General features: G+C 44.2%; 1 protein-coding gene across 2 annotated transcripts in view; it reads right to left on the bottom strand.

Annotated features, from left to right (window-relative positions):
- LOC147419487 (histone-lysine N-methyltransferase, H3 lysine-9 specific SUVH4-like) overlaps positions 1 to 12669 on the bottom strand; it is a 51372-nt gene that overhangs the window by 15662 nt on the left and 23041 nt on the right. For both annotated transcript variants that reach the window (XM_086505422.1, XM_086505423.1), the window contains 2 exons: positions 5658 to 5756; positions 5530 to 5579 (listed from right to left, as the gene is read on the bottom strand). In XM_086505422.1, the coding sequence (XP_086361548.1) occupies positions 5530 to 5579; positions 5658 to 5756 (149 nt within the window). The remainder of the gene's footprint in view (positions 1 to 5529; positions 5580 to 5657; positions 5757 to 12669) is intronic.

The following is a 12669-nucleotide window of genomic DNA, read 5'->3' as shown; positions in this document are numbered from 1 at the left end:
CCGGTTGGGATTGCAATGGATCATGCTCTCTTGACCTTATCAATCTCCTTCCAATACAATGCCTCTCAAGTACAAAGGAAGAAGACACACACAAGATATACTTTCACGCCAGAGACTGATTCAGTTTATGTGGAAAAGATCTACAATAGGATGTGGGCAGCCGAGCCAATATATACTGTGGAGGAGATTACTTCTCAGTTAACAGAGATACTACATGGAGCAGCACAAGAGGCATACCCACACACTCAACCTGATCAAAAGAAAGGATCTGGAAACATGCCTCAAAACAATTGGTATGACGACGAATGCAGAGAAAGACGAGAACCCAGGTCTAGAAAGAGCTTACACTTGGGATCAACACATATAACCACTCTCGGATTGCTCTTCGGCGTATAGTACGTCGCAAGAAAAGGGCATTTTTAGCCAAACTGGAGAAGGATTTATATCAGCTCTTCTTGAGTCAGGACTCACATGAGGCCTGGCGTTTATTTCACAAGCACTCACCGCCTCTGACGATTACTTCTCCTGAGATTTGGGGTCAATATTTAACATCATTATATATGGTATCTGGATAGCCTCCATTACTAGATCCGCTAGAGCCATGCCCTGCTACTAGTACTTTCTTTACTACGAAAGTGGTGAAAAAAGCCATTGATAAGATGAAGACAAGAAGAGCATATGATCATGATGGTTTAGTAGCAAAACATCTGATCCATGCCAGGGATCTACTTTTAGAAGTCCTTGCTCCTCTGCTTAATCGAGTCATGTGTGAAGGATTACCTGAATATTGGAAATTATCTACTATCCTATCTATTTTCAAGTCAGGGGATCCTATGATACACGGGAACTACCGTACCATTATGGTAGGTCACACATTGACCCGGCTGTACGCACCCATTCTTGAACAAAAATTGAGTAGATGGGCAAAGGGCATAAGAGCAATAGGCCAAGCTGGATTCATAAGGGGTTATTCCACTTTAGATCATATTATTACGCTCAGAGCCATTATTGAGGAAGGAAGAGCAAGCGGGAGAAGAATGTATTGTTGCTTTGTGGATTTTCAGAAAGCTTTTGATACAATACCAAGGGCCAAATTGATGCGCAGGATGCAAGAGTTAGGGGTCCCCAAAGAGATTATTAGGGGAATCATGGCCTTATACGGGTTAGTAACTGGTTATGTACGTACTTAAAAAGGGGATTCCGACATTGTTCATTCCACGGTTGAAGTAAAGCAGGGATGCCCAATGTCCCCTACTTTATTTGGTATGTACATCAATGAGGTATCACATTACATTGATACACAGGGTGAGAAAGGTGCTCAACTTGCAGGGTCATGGATCCCTTTGTTGTTGTATGCAGATGATATTGTATTGATAGCAAAATCACCAAATGGAATGCAGAAGTAGCTACATGAATTACATAAATTCGCAGAGGACAGTGGATTGTAGGTAAACTTGGGTAAAACCAAAGTTACGGTGTTTAACACCACACAGCAGTGGGTTAGGAGATCGGCACGTACATTTGCATATGGCCAGGATACAGTAGAGTACACAGATGCATACACATACCTTGGTGTGGTATTTGCAGGACCGAAGTTTACTCTTAAGAAAGCAACGGATGCTAGATTGTCCAAAGCCTCTACGGCCTTGGGAGGGTTGGAGAGGATGTGTTCACAAGTGCAGTTTCAGGAACACCGAACAAAACATTGGCTCTTTGATACTGTGGTGGCTTCGGCTATGCTTTATGGGGTCCAGATTTGGGGACCATCTGTGGATCAGGATAATTAGAAGTCAATGGAGAGACCTTTGGTATCTATGATTTCCAGAATGATTGGAGCCAAGGCCTTCGTACCACACGCGATTACCCGAGCGGAACTAGCTGCCCCTCCGATAGAAATTGAAGCTCTTACCAGATCAATGTCCTTTATACATGGTTTGTGGGATACAAATAAGTACTAATATACTAGATTGGCCCTCGAATCCTCTCAACAATTAGCAATGAAAGGGGATACATCATGCTTGTATGCGCAACTGTCCTCGTGGTTTCAAAGACGTAGGTTCAGTATGGAAAGATTACCCCCCTTCCAATACTCTCTTGAGGCTCCATCACTGGCAATTACACGAACGGAGATTAATAAAATCATTCGTCAGGATCTTATACAGTTGGATACTAAGAGGACATGGATACACCCTACACAAGAATTGGGCCCGACTACAAAGAAAACTTCCTACAACTATCTGAAGATGGATTTGTGATTCGCACGAGCTACATGGATACCCACCTGTCTCATGGTTTGAGATGTGCTTTTGGTTAGATTCGTACATCCTCACACCAACTGGAAATTGAATTTGGCAGATTTAGGGGAATCCCACCTGAGAGCAGAATTTGCAAGTTATGCGGAATGGAGCCGAAGAGAGAATTACACTACATATGCCATTGCACCGTATACTATGAGATACGTGGGCGTTTCCATTGCCTATTTAAAGAAGGCTTTGGACGTCTAGATAGAGTCATGCAATACCAAGATCAAAGATGCTTAGGCTTGTACCTACTGGAACTACATCGGCACAAGGATAATCTAATGAGAAGACAAAGAGCACTACAACCTCCTAGGCAGATCACAGATTTCTTCAGATCGAGAGAAGCAGGAGTGGAAGGAGAAGCAACAGGCCAGCAGCCAGCACAAAGGAGTACCCACATTCATACCAAAGGCACCCTCATTGACAGGGCGATTGAGCTTAGGAAATCGAGACGACCACGAATGAGATGCAGAAGCACACTTCACCGGAGGAGACTACAACAAAGGATTAGAAGCATTCTAGCCAGACACCCAGAATGCTCCTAAGAAGTTTATTTAATACTTTGTATTTAGTTTTTTCACATTTATTTTCAAACTTTCTTACTTTTCACACTTAGTACTTTAGTACTAAGGTACCCAAACATTGTAACAGATTCACCACTTTTGTATCAGTTTGGTCTCATAGGTCATTCTGGCCTTTTGAAGACGTTAATATAACATTTCATCTCTCTCTCTCTCTCTCTCTCTCTCTCTCTCTCTCTCTCTTTGTACCCAAACGTGGTATCAAATTCACAATTTTGTAACAGTTTGGTCTCATAGGTCATTTTGGCCTTTTGAAGACGTTAATATAACATTTCATTTCATCATCATCTCTCTCTCTCTCTCTCTCTCTCTCTCTCTCTCTCTCTCTCTCTCTCTCTCTCTCTCTCTCTCTCTCTCTCTCTCTTTGTACCCAAACGTGGTATCAAATTCACAATTTTGTAATAGTTTGGTCTCATAGGTCATTTTGGCCTTTTGAAGACGTTAATATAACATTTCATTTCATCATAACTCTCTCTCTCTCTCTCTCTCTCTCTCTCTCTCTCTCTCTCTCTCTCTCTCTCTCTCTCTCTCTCTCTCTCTCTCTCTCTCTCTCTGCTTCATCCAGAGGATGAGAGAGCTACCTCCTGACAGACTTACTCGTAGAGCATTTGAGGCAGCTATACAGCTATCAGAGAGTGGGCATGAGAGAGCATGGTACTCACAGGTCAAAGCATGGTTTGAGGGACATGGTCTTGACATGGAGAGCCTACCACCATTCCAGTACGACCCCCACTCACCATATGTTCGCCTCTCTCGCAGTGAGAGGAACTTGGTATTGAGACAGGATCTGTGGCAGCTATACACTAGGAGAGTCTGGGAGTCACTTGGCTTGGGGACGAGGATGTCAGATTACAGAGACCAGTTTCTCACCATATTGTCTGGGGGGTTCATACAAAGACCACGCTACATGGACACATATATGCCACATAGCTCACGGGTGGCGATTGGTCAGCTGAGAGTGGCTTCACACAGGTTAGAGATTGAGATCGGGAGACATACTGGTGTTCCCAGGGAGGAGCGAGTCTGCAGAGCCTACACAGAGGAGGTGGAGAGTGAGGAGCACTTTGTATGTAGATGCAGAGCATACACTGAGATCAGAGGCAGGTATGAGGCCTTATTCAAAGGACAGCCCACTCTCCGAGAGATCATGGACTCTCGAGATCAGAGACAGCTCGGACGTTTCTTACTAGAGATACAGAGCCATCGGGACACACTACTACAGCCACACACAGCTACACAGACAGAGGGGAGACAGTCGCAGCTCACAGACTTCTTTCAGAGGATTGCCGCCCCTCCCTCACCAGACACTCAGAGGGGAGTGACACTCCCACAGGCGGAGGTGAGCCGAGCTAGACGACGACCACGAGTCACAGGCTACAGGGGCGCGAGCTCCCACCACCGACAGATCGAGGAGATCCGAGCTCGGGAGCGCCGTGCCACTGAGGAGCGACTGGCTCAGATGAGGGCCGACCCGACAGCTTTCATCCGGGTAGCCTTGGCACCAGACCCGCCCATGTACCACATCTTACATCCCCCCATTAGTACAGGATGGAGCTAGATAGCTTGATGCATTCTCATGATTGTACTACATTGAGCATATAGACATGCATATACCCCTAGAGATAGAGCTCCATCCCTCCTCAGATACTCCACTACCTACATTCAGTTCAGTTTTATATCAGTTTTGTTTCATTTGTCTTTCCGATAGACGGATGACATACACACCATGTACATTTGATTTGTCTCATAGGCCGATTTCGGCTTGACATAGACGTTAAAAATCTTTCTTTCTTTTCTTTCTTTTCTTTCTCTCTCTCTCTCTCTCTCTCTCTCTCTCTCTCTCTCTCTCTCTCTCTCTCTCTCTCTCACAATACAATCCACGTGCAGCTACTGTTAGAGGGAGTGTGTCACATTCTGTAGGAAGCCTTGCATCAAATATCAATTTTTTTGACGCTGGTTTGGGTAGACAAGCATAGAAGGTTTGAAATTCAACGATTCAGTCTTAAAATTTTGGAAATTCGGTTTTCCAACATTCAACATTTCCACACATAAATCTGAAAATTTAATTCCATAATCCAGTCAACAATCGAGTGCAATGCCGTTCCAAGCTCTTAAATATGGGAAAACAATGCAGAAATAATACCAAAAAAAAAGTGAGACAGATATTTGTGGACTGGTTACATGTATAGCACACACATACATTATTCAACTTTTTTGTCTAACTTTGTCAGGAAGCAAATTTATTGACGTTTATGCAATGATGGGGTATTCCTAATTTCATTTCCTTTTACTTTAGTTCTTTGTGCCCTATTCTAAAAGTTGTCCATTTCCCCAAAGCATGCCCGTTTCCTTGTGACTATGGACTACTTAGTCAATATCAGTAAGGAAGAAGACAAGTGCACTTCATAGGCACATGCTTCACATGTGCAAAACTTGCGGAGATGAGTCCATTTAGGAGCATGCATGACCTTAGCGGCTCCTATCTCCGAAATGTACCACTCACTGATTATCATCTACTCTTACTGTTCCAAATAATAAGACGAGTTTCTTGTCACAAAGAAATAAACTCAAAGCAGCTCAAGAAACAAGCAGCTCCAAAAGGTCTGCAAAGTCCTGTATTAAGAGCATCATATAAGGTTTTGGCTTACCCTCTCAATTCAGAGGGCTTGGATGGGATGTCACCAGAGACAAAATGAACCTGTTACAAATGGCAATTTAAACTCAAAAATCTGCGTGTTTGGGGTACAGTAACTGCTATAATTATGACACTCTTAACCTGATCTGTAGTCAAAACAGGCTGTCCCTCCATCCGGCTTAGACGAAATTTGTACACTGTGAATCCACTTCTACCTTTCTCTGCCCAATATTCCTTTACCTGTATAAAGATATCACGTGGGAAACATAAGAACTTTATTTCACATGATATTAAAAATTCTCTTTGCTTGAAGCCAGCTAATGATAAACCCTACGGAAACCCTTGATGACTACAACCAAAATTTTGAGATGCTTATCTTCCTGCTTCTATCTATTAAGGATTGTGTTTTGGGGGGGGGGGGGGGGGGGGGGGGGGGGGGGGGGGGGGGGGGGTTAATTGTATTGTGTCTAGAGCCTTGTACTCTCTTGTTTGCAAAGTTTATGCCCCACAAGGCCCGTGCGAGACCTATGGGGCGACGCTCCGGATAGCGGCGTTTAATTGTCATGGATCATATAGGATAGAAGTAGGTGCCTTTGAAGACAGCTTTAGGGACAGAGACATAGTTTTTACTCGGAGACACACCAAATGCCGGGACAGCTTATGCCATATGTGAAGGGTTATCTATGGGAAACAGCTGGTCGACCAAACAAGAGATCTCTACGGGGTAGCCGGGGTTCAGGAGGAGTAGCAATCTTATTTAAAGAGGAGCTGAAACCATTACTACAGATTATCAGGAAAGATGAGCAAGCAAGGTATATGTGGGTGAGAATGAGAGCCGAGACAGGTAGATTTCTATATATCGCTATATGCTACTTCCCTCCAAGTACATCAGTCTACTCCTCACCTAAAGGACAGTCCCCTTTCTCCATATTGAATAATGACATATGGGAGTTCTCTAGAGATGGAGACATCGTCTCTTAGGAGACTTTAATGCCAGAACGGCCAACTCTCAAGCAGTATTCTATGATACTTCAGAAAATGCTCATAGAAGTAGATTTATCACAGCGGGAGCTTACTAGAATCTCACAGGATAAAGAACACACTGAATATGGGAGACATCTCATGGAGATGGCAACTATACATGGTTGGGCCATACTTAATGGTCTGGAGAATTTCCCTTTATCTCGGGGATTCACATGCTTCCCGCACGAGCATGGGACCAGTACAGTGGATTATGTCATGACTTCACCAAGCTTTATTTCTAGTATCGAGGACTTTAAGGTGGGACCCAAACCGGTTGGGATTGCAATGGATCATGCTCTCTTGACCTTATCAATCTCCTTCCAATACAATGCCTCTCAAGTACAAAGGAAGAAGACACACACAAGATATACTTTCACGCCAGAGACTGATTCAGTTTATGTGGAAAAGATCTACAATAGGATGTGGGCAGCCGAGCCAATATATACTGTGGAGGAGATTACCGCACTCACCGCCTCTGACGATTACTTCTCCTGAGATTTGGGGTCAATATTTAACATCATTATATATGGTATCTGGATAGCCTCCATTACTAGATCCGCTAGAGCCATGCCCTGCTACTAGTACTTTCTTTACTACGAAAGTGGTGAAAAAAGCCATTGATAAGATGAAGACAAGAAGAGCATATGATCATGATGGTTTAGTAGCAAAACATCTGATCCATGCCAGGGATCTACTTTCAGAAGTCCTTGCTCGTTTGTTTAATCGGGTCATGTGTGAAGGATTACCTGAATCTTGGAAATTATCTACTATCCTACCTATTTTCAAGTCAGGGGATGCTATGATACCTGGGAACTACCGTACCATTATGGTAGGTCACACATTGACCCGACTGTACGCATCCATTCTTGAACAAAAATTGAGTAGATGGGCAGAGAATGAGGGCATAAGGGCAACATGCCAACCTGGATTCAATAGGGGTTATTCCACTTTAGATCATATTCTTACGCTCAGAGCCATTATTGAGGAAGGGAGAGCAAGCGGGAGAAGAATGTATTGTTGCTTTGTGGACTTTCGGAAAGCTTTTGAAACAGTATCAAGGGCCAGATTGATGCGCAGGATGCAAGAGTTAGGGGTCCCCGAAGAGATTATTTGGGGAATCATGGCCTTATACGGGTCAATAACTGGTTATGTACATACTTCAGAAGGGGATTCCGACATTGTTCATTCCACGGTTGGAGTAAAGCAGGGATGCCCACTGTCCCCTACTTTATTTGGTATGTACATTGATGAGGTATCAGATTACATTGATAGAGAGGGTGACAGGGGTGCTCAACTTGTAGGGTCATGGATCCCTTTGTTGTTGTATGCAGATGATATTGTATTGATAGCAGAATCACCAGATGGAATGCAGAAGTAGCTAGATGCATTACATAAATTCGCGGAGGACAGTGGACTGTCGGTAAACTTGGATAAAACCAAAGTTATGGTGTTTAACACTACACCTCAGTGGGTTCGGAGATCGGCACCTACATTTGCATATGGCCAGGTTACAATAGAGTACAAAGATGCATACACATACCTTGGTGTGGTATTTGCAAGACTGATGTTTACTCTTAAGAAAGCAACGGATGCTAGATTGTCCAGAGCCTCTGCGGCCTTGGGAGGGTTGGAGAGGATGTGCTCACAAGTGCAGTTTCAAGAACCACGAACAAAACTTTGGCTCTTTGAAACTGTGGTGGCTTCGGCTATGCTTTATGGGGTCCAGATTTGGGGACCATCTGTGGATCAGGATAATTGGAAGTCAATGGAGAGACCTTTGGTATCTATGATTTCCCGAATGATTAGAGCCAAGGCCTCCGTACCACGCGATTACCCAAGCGGAACTAGTTGCCCCTCCGATAGAAATTGAAGGTCTTACTAGGTCAATGTCCTTTATACATGGTTTGTGGGATACAAATAATTGCCGATATACTAGACTGGCCCTCGAATCCTCTCAACAATTAGCAATGAAAGGGGATACATCATGCTTGTATGCGCAACTGTCCTCGTGGTTTCAGAGACACGGGTTCAGTATGGAAAGATTACCCCCCTTCCAATACTCTCTTGAGGCTCCATCACTGGCAATTACACGAACATAGATTAATAAAATCATCCGTCAAGATCTTATACAGTTGGATACTAAGAGGACAAGTGTAGACCCTACACAAGAATCGGGCATGAAGATGGCCGACTACTAAGAAAACTTCCTACAACTATTTGAAGATGGATTTGTGACTCGCCCGAGCTACATGGATACCCACCTGTCTCATGGTTTGAGATGTGCTATTGGTTAGATTCGTACATCCTCACACCAGCTGGAAAATCTAATTTGGCAGATTTAGGGAAATCCCACCTGAGAGCAAAATTTGCAAGTTATGCGGAATGGAGCGGGAGACAGAATTACACTACATATGCCGTTGCACCGTATACTATGAGATACGTGGGCGTTTCCATTGCCTATTTAAAGAAGGCTTTGGACCTCTAGATAGAGTGATGCAATACCAAGATCAAAGATGCTTAGGCTTGTATCTACTAGAACTACACCGGCACAAGGATAATCCAATGAGAAGACAAAGAGCACTACAACCTCAAAGGCAAATCACAGATTTCTTCGAATCGAGAGAAGCAAGAGTGGAAGGAGAAGATAGAGGTAAGCAGCCAACACAAAGGAGTACCTACATTCATACCAAAGACACCCTCATTGATAGGACGATTGGAGCTTAGGAAATCGAGACGACCACGACCGAGATGCAAAAGCACACTTCATCGGAGGAGACTACAACAAAGGATTAGAAGCATTCTAGTCAAACACCCAGAATGCTCCTAAGAAGTTTATTTAATGAGGGACAAACGAAACGTTTGTAGGTGGACATGCAAGTATTTTCCCAAGATCATGACCTCCTCCTCCACTCGACTCATCATCCACTTGACGAAGATGGAAGGTGAAACCGGTCCATGTCCCAATATACCCGATGACATTTTGGAAGAGTGCAAGAAGAAGTATCTCCCTTTGAAAAAGCGCAAGGTGGGGATGAAGAGAGCCCAAGAGGAGATAGTGGCGCTCGACATTGATGTTACCGACTCGAAGGAGGATACAACTACAAGCGGCCCTTCTCCCTCTACCTCCATTGCAAGCGGTGACGCGACGGCAAGCTCAATGACTACCAATAAGAAGAAGGCATCGACAAGTGCTAGTGGCCGTGCTCCAAAGCAAGCAAGGCAAGCCTCTCTCTCACAATCGGTGGGTTTGAGCTCCGGTCCATTGTCTTTCCTCAAAGAGAGACAAATGCTTGCTGACATTGAGATTGCACGCACCATCATTGAGTGTAATCTTGCTTTCAACATCCTTCGACTAGAGCGGTGGAAGAGGATGGTGAAAGCTATTGTGGCCGTCGGTCCATCCTATGCGGACATGCCCCCTGTGTGACATTGAGCCTAGACTTTTGTTGGAAAGTAGGTACGGCAAATTGAGTAAGTTTGTATATAAGCAAACCTAAACTAGAACTAATTGGCAGAAGAGGCAACAGGAGCACCATCGCTCAATAGGCAACTTCTCAGCAAGAACGTTGGTGGCGTTTTCTCCTCCAAGAAAGCAAGACTTCCCTTCCCTAGCGTTTTCATCAAGAAGCCCCATCGCCAAAAGTCCCCCTTTGCTGGCGTTTTCAGCACTCAGCAAACCATCGCCACCAAGCTCAGCAAATCATCGCTAGAACCCCTAGCGTTTCCGGATTTGCACCCTCAACCCACAACGTTTTTGAGCAGATAAGGGATCAATAGATTTCAGCCTTGACCACCATAAAGACCAGCAGTTTTCAGCCATCCGAGATCAGCACCCATCAGCAGTTTTGGTCCAAATGATATTCAGCCAGTAGCGTTTTTGGGACAGTAGCAATTCAGCCGCAGAATTCAGCCAACAACGTTTTTGGACAGCAGTACATAAGCGTCAAATTTCAACCCTTAGGTCGGTCTCGCCATCCCCGCCGTCGTCGTCGATCTAGCCTAGACTTGCATCAGTCACATGCATTCACTTTGTACCAGTTTGTGCAATCAATAGTAGACCACTCTCGCCGACGAGAGTGGGGCCTTCGGAGGAGGGTTTTACAACGCCTCTGGTGTCGTATTTCTCTTCTCTCTCTATCTCTCAATGTCATACACTTTCACGCACAGTGTCCATTCTTTTTCTTGTGATCATTGCACTCTCTCATTAAGAACGGAAGGCTCTCCCTTCCATAAGAACAAAAAGAAACCTTGAGCACAATTCGGAGCACTCATCTTGAGCCAAGTTCAAACATTCATTCCATTGCACCTAACATTGGTATCAAATCTTTGGCAGAGTTCTGTATCACTCAAGGAAAGAATCACAAAAAATTTTTTGCTTGTTCCGATTGCACGAACCAAAGTTCGCTTGGGCGTGTCGATTCCTAATCGTGTTTTTGAAGAGTGACAAGAATCCCAAAAAAGCAAGGCTTGTCCAACCTCCAAAAGAAGGACTTGTCCAACCTCCCCTTGTGCCTCTTTTCACTCATTGAGGACAGACTGTGCACTTAGCAACCAATCGACGTGAGGTGGGAAAAAACAACCTTGGTGTGAGCACAAGGCTGCGCCCGCGAAAAAGAGCAAAACTCGGGTGAAGAGAAGATCCTTCTCTACCACAGATTGCAAGCGAAAGAAGAACCTCAAGACCCGCAAGAACCCCAAGAACCAAGAACCAAGACCCCCAAGAACCCAAGTTCCTCCCGAACTTAAGAACCCAAGACCACAAGAACCCACGACTTCAAAATGGTCATCACTCGAAGCGGAATGGATACTTCGCTTGGAGGTGATGAGCATGAGAGAGGCGAAGAAGAATTTTCCCCACCAGGAGGTTTTTCCGACCCTCCCCCTTCCTCATCTACATCAAAGATTGCACTAACTCCTATGGAGGCTTTCGACAAGATGGTGATGGACATGAAGTTAGACCGTGAAGCACGAAAAGCAAAAAGAGAAGCAGACAGAAAGGCCTACGAAAAAGAAATGGCAACCATCTAGCGTAAGTACGACTTGGCAGAAAAATAAAGTCAAGCCAAATTTGATCGCGAGAACCAAGCAAGAAAAGAAAAGAGCGACCAACACATGAAAGAGTTCTTGCGACTCTTTTCTCAAGAGCAAGCAGAGATGCAAGAGATTCAGGAGAAGAAGACTCTCTCAGTCTCTTCTTCTCCAAAGTATGACACACAAGATTTGCATGACGATACACACGATGATTTGAATGATACTGATGAGCATGATGATTTGGATGACAATGACAAGCATGATGATTTGCATGATCAAGATGTGATTTCTCACAAGCATGATGAGTTACATGAAGAAGACGTGATTGTCAACAAGGATGATGAGTTAGTTGATGCTTTTTCTAGCGAAGCTAACCTCGTTGCAGATTCAATCAATCACGAAGGATCGATCTTGGCTCTCGAGCCTAGGTCCAAAGCACCCCTTCAAGAAGAACCGATCTTGGCTCTCGAGCCTCGGTCCAAAGAACCTTCACAGGAAGTATTATGTGTTCGCATGATTAGTACGCATGCATTGTACGAGTGTTTCATTCGTGATCGTTTCCTGTATTTTAGTCAACGTCTTTATGTGATCCCTTTTCCTAGGCATGATATATTGTACGTTGAGCTGATTTTGTTCTTGATTGAGCACGAGTGTATGCGGATTGTTCATGAAAAACTGAAAAGTATGCATTCAAGGAAGTCACATTCCATGTCTCTTCCTTGGCATGACACATTTGTAGAAAGAGCACATGAAAGTATGAACACCAAGCATGGGCATTTCCGTTGTGAATTGCCACAGTTGATTACTTTAGATCAGAAGCAAAAGATACGATCTCATTGTTTGTGTATGTGTGGCGGACGGTTTGGCACTCCGTCTCTTTGTTCATCTACATTGCATGCACAGTCTATTAGGACGACAAGATTTTTTTCACTCGCTTTACATGCAATAGGTATGTTCATGGTTTTGTGTTGGAAATGGTTTCAAGAATTTTCAGCCATGGAGATTCTTGAAGAAGAAAGAATCATGACTCTTGACGAAGTTGAAGCATGGAAGGAGCCACAGAAGACTTTGTGTCGCTTTCAACGCGGCCCAGAGAAGC

The sequence above is a fragment of the Adiantum capillus-veneris genome, chromosome 29 (assembly GCF_014529385.1).
Source record: "Adiantum capillus-veneris isolate H3 chromosome 29, ASM1452938v2, whole genome shotgun sequence".
NCBI classification, from domain to species: Eukaryota; Viridiplantae; Streptophyta; class Polypodiopsida; order Polypodiales; family Pteridaceae; genus Adiantum; species Adiantum capillus-veneris.
This window is presented reverse-complemented; position numbering and strand designations above follow the sequence as displayed.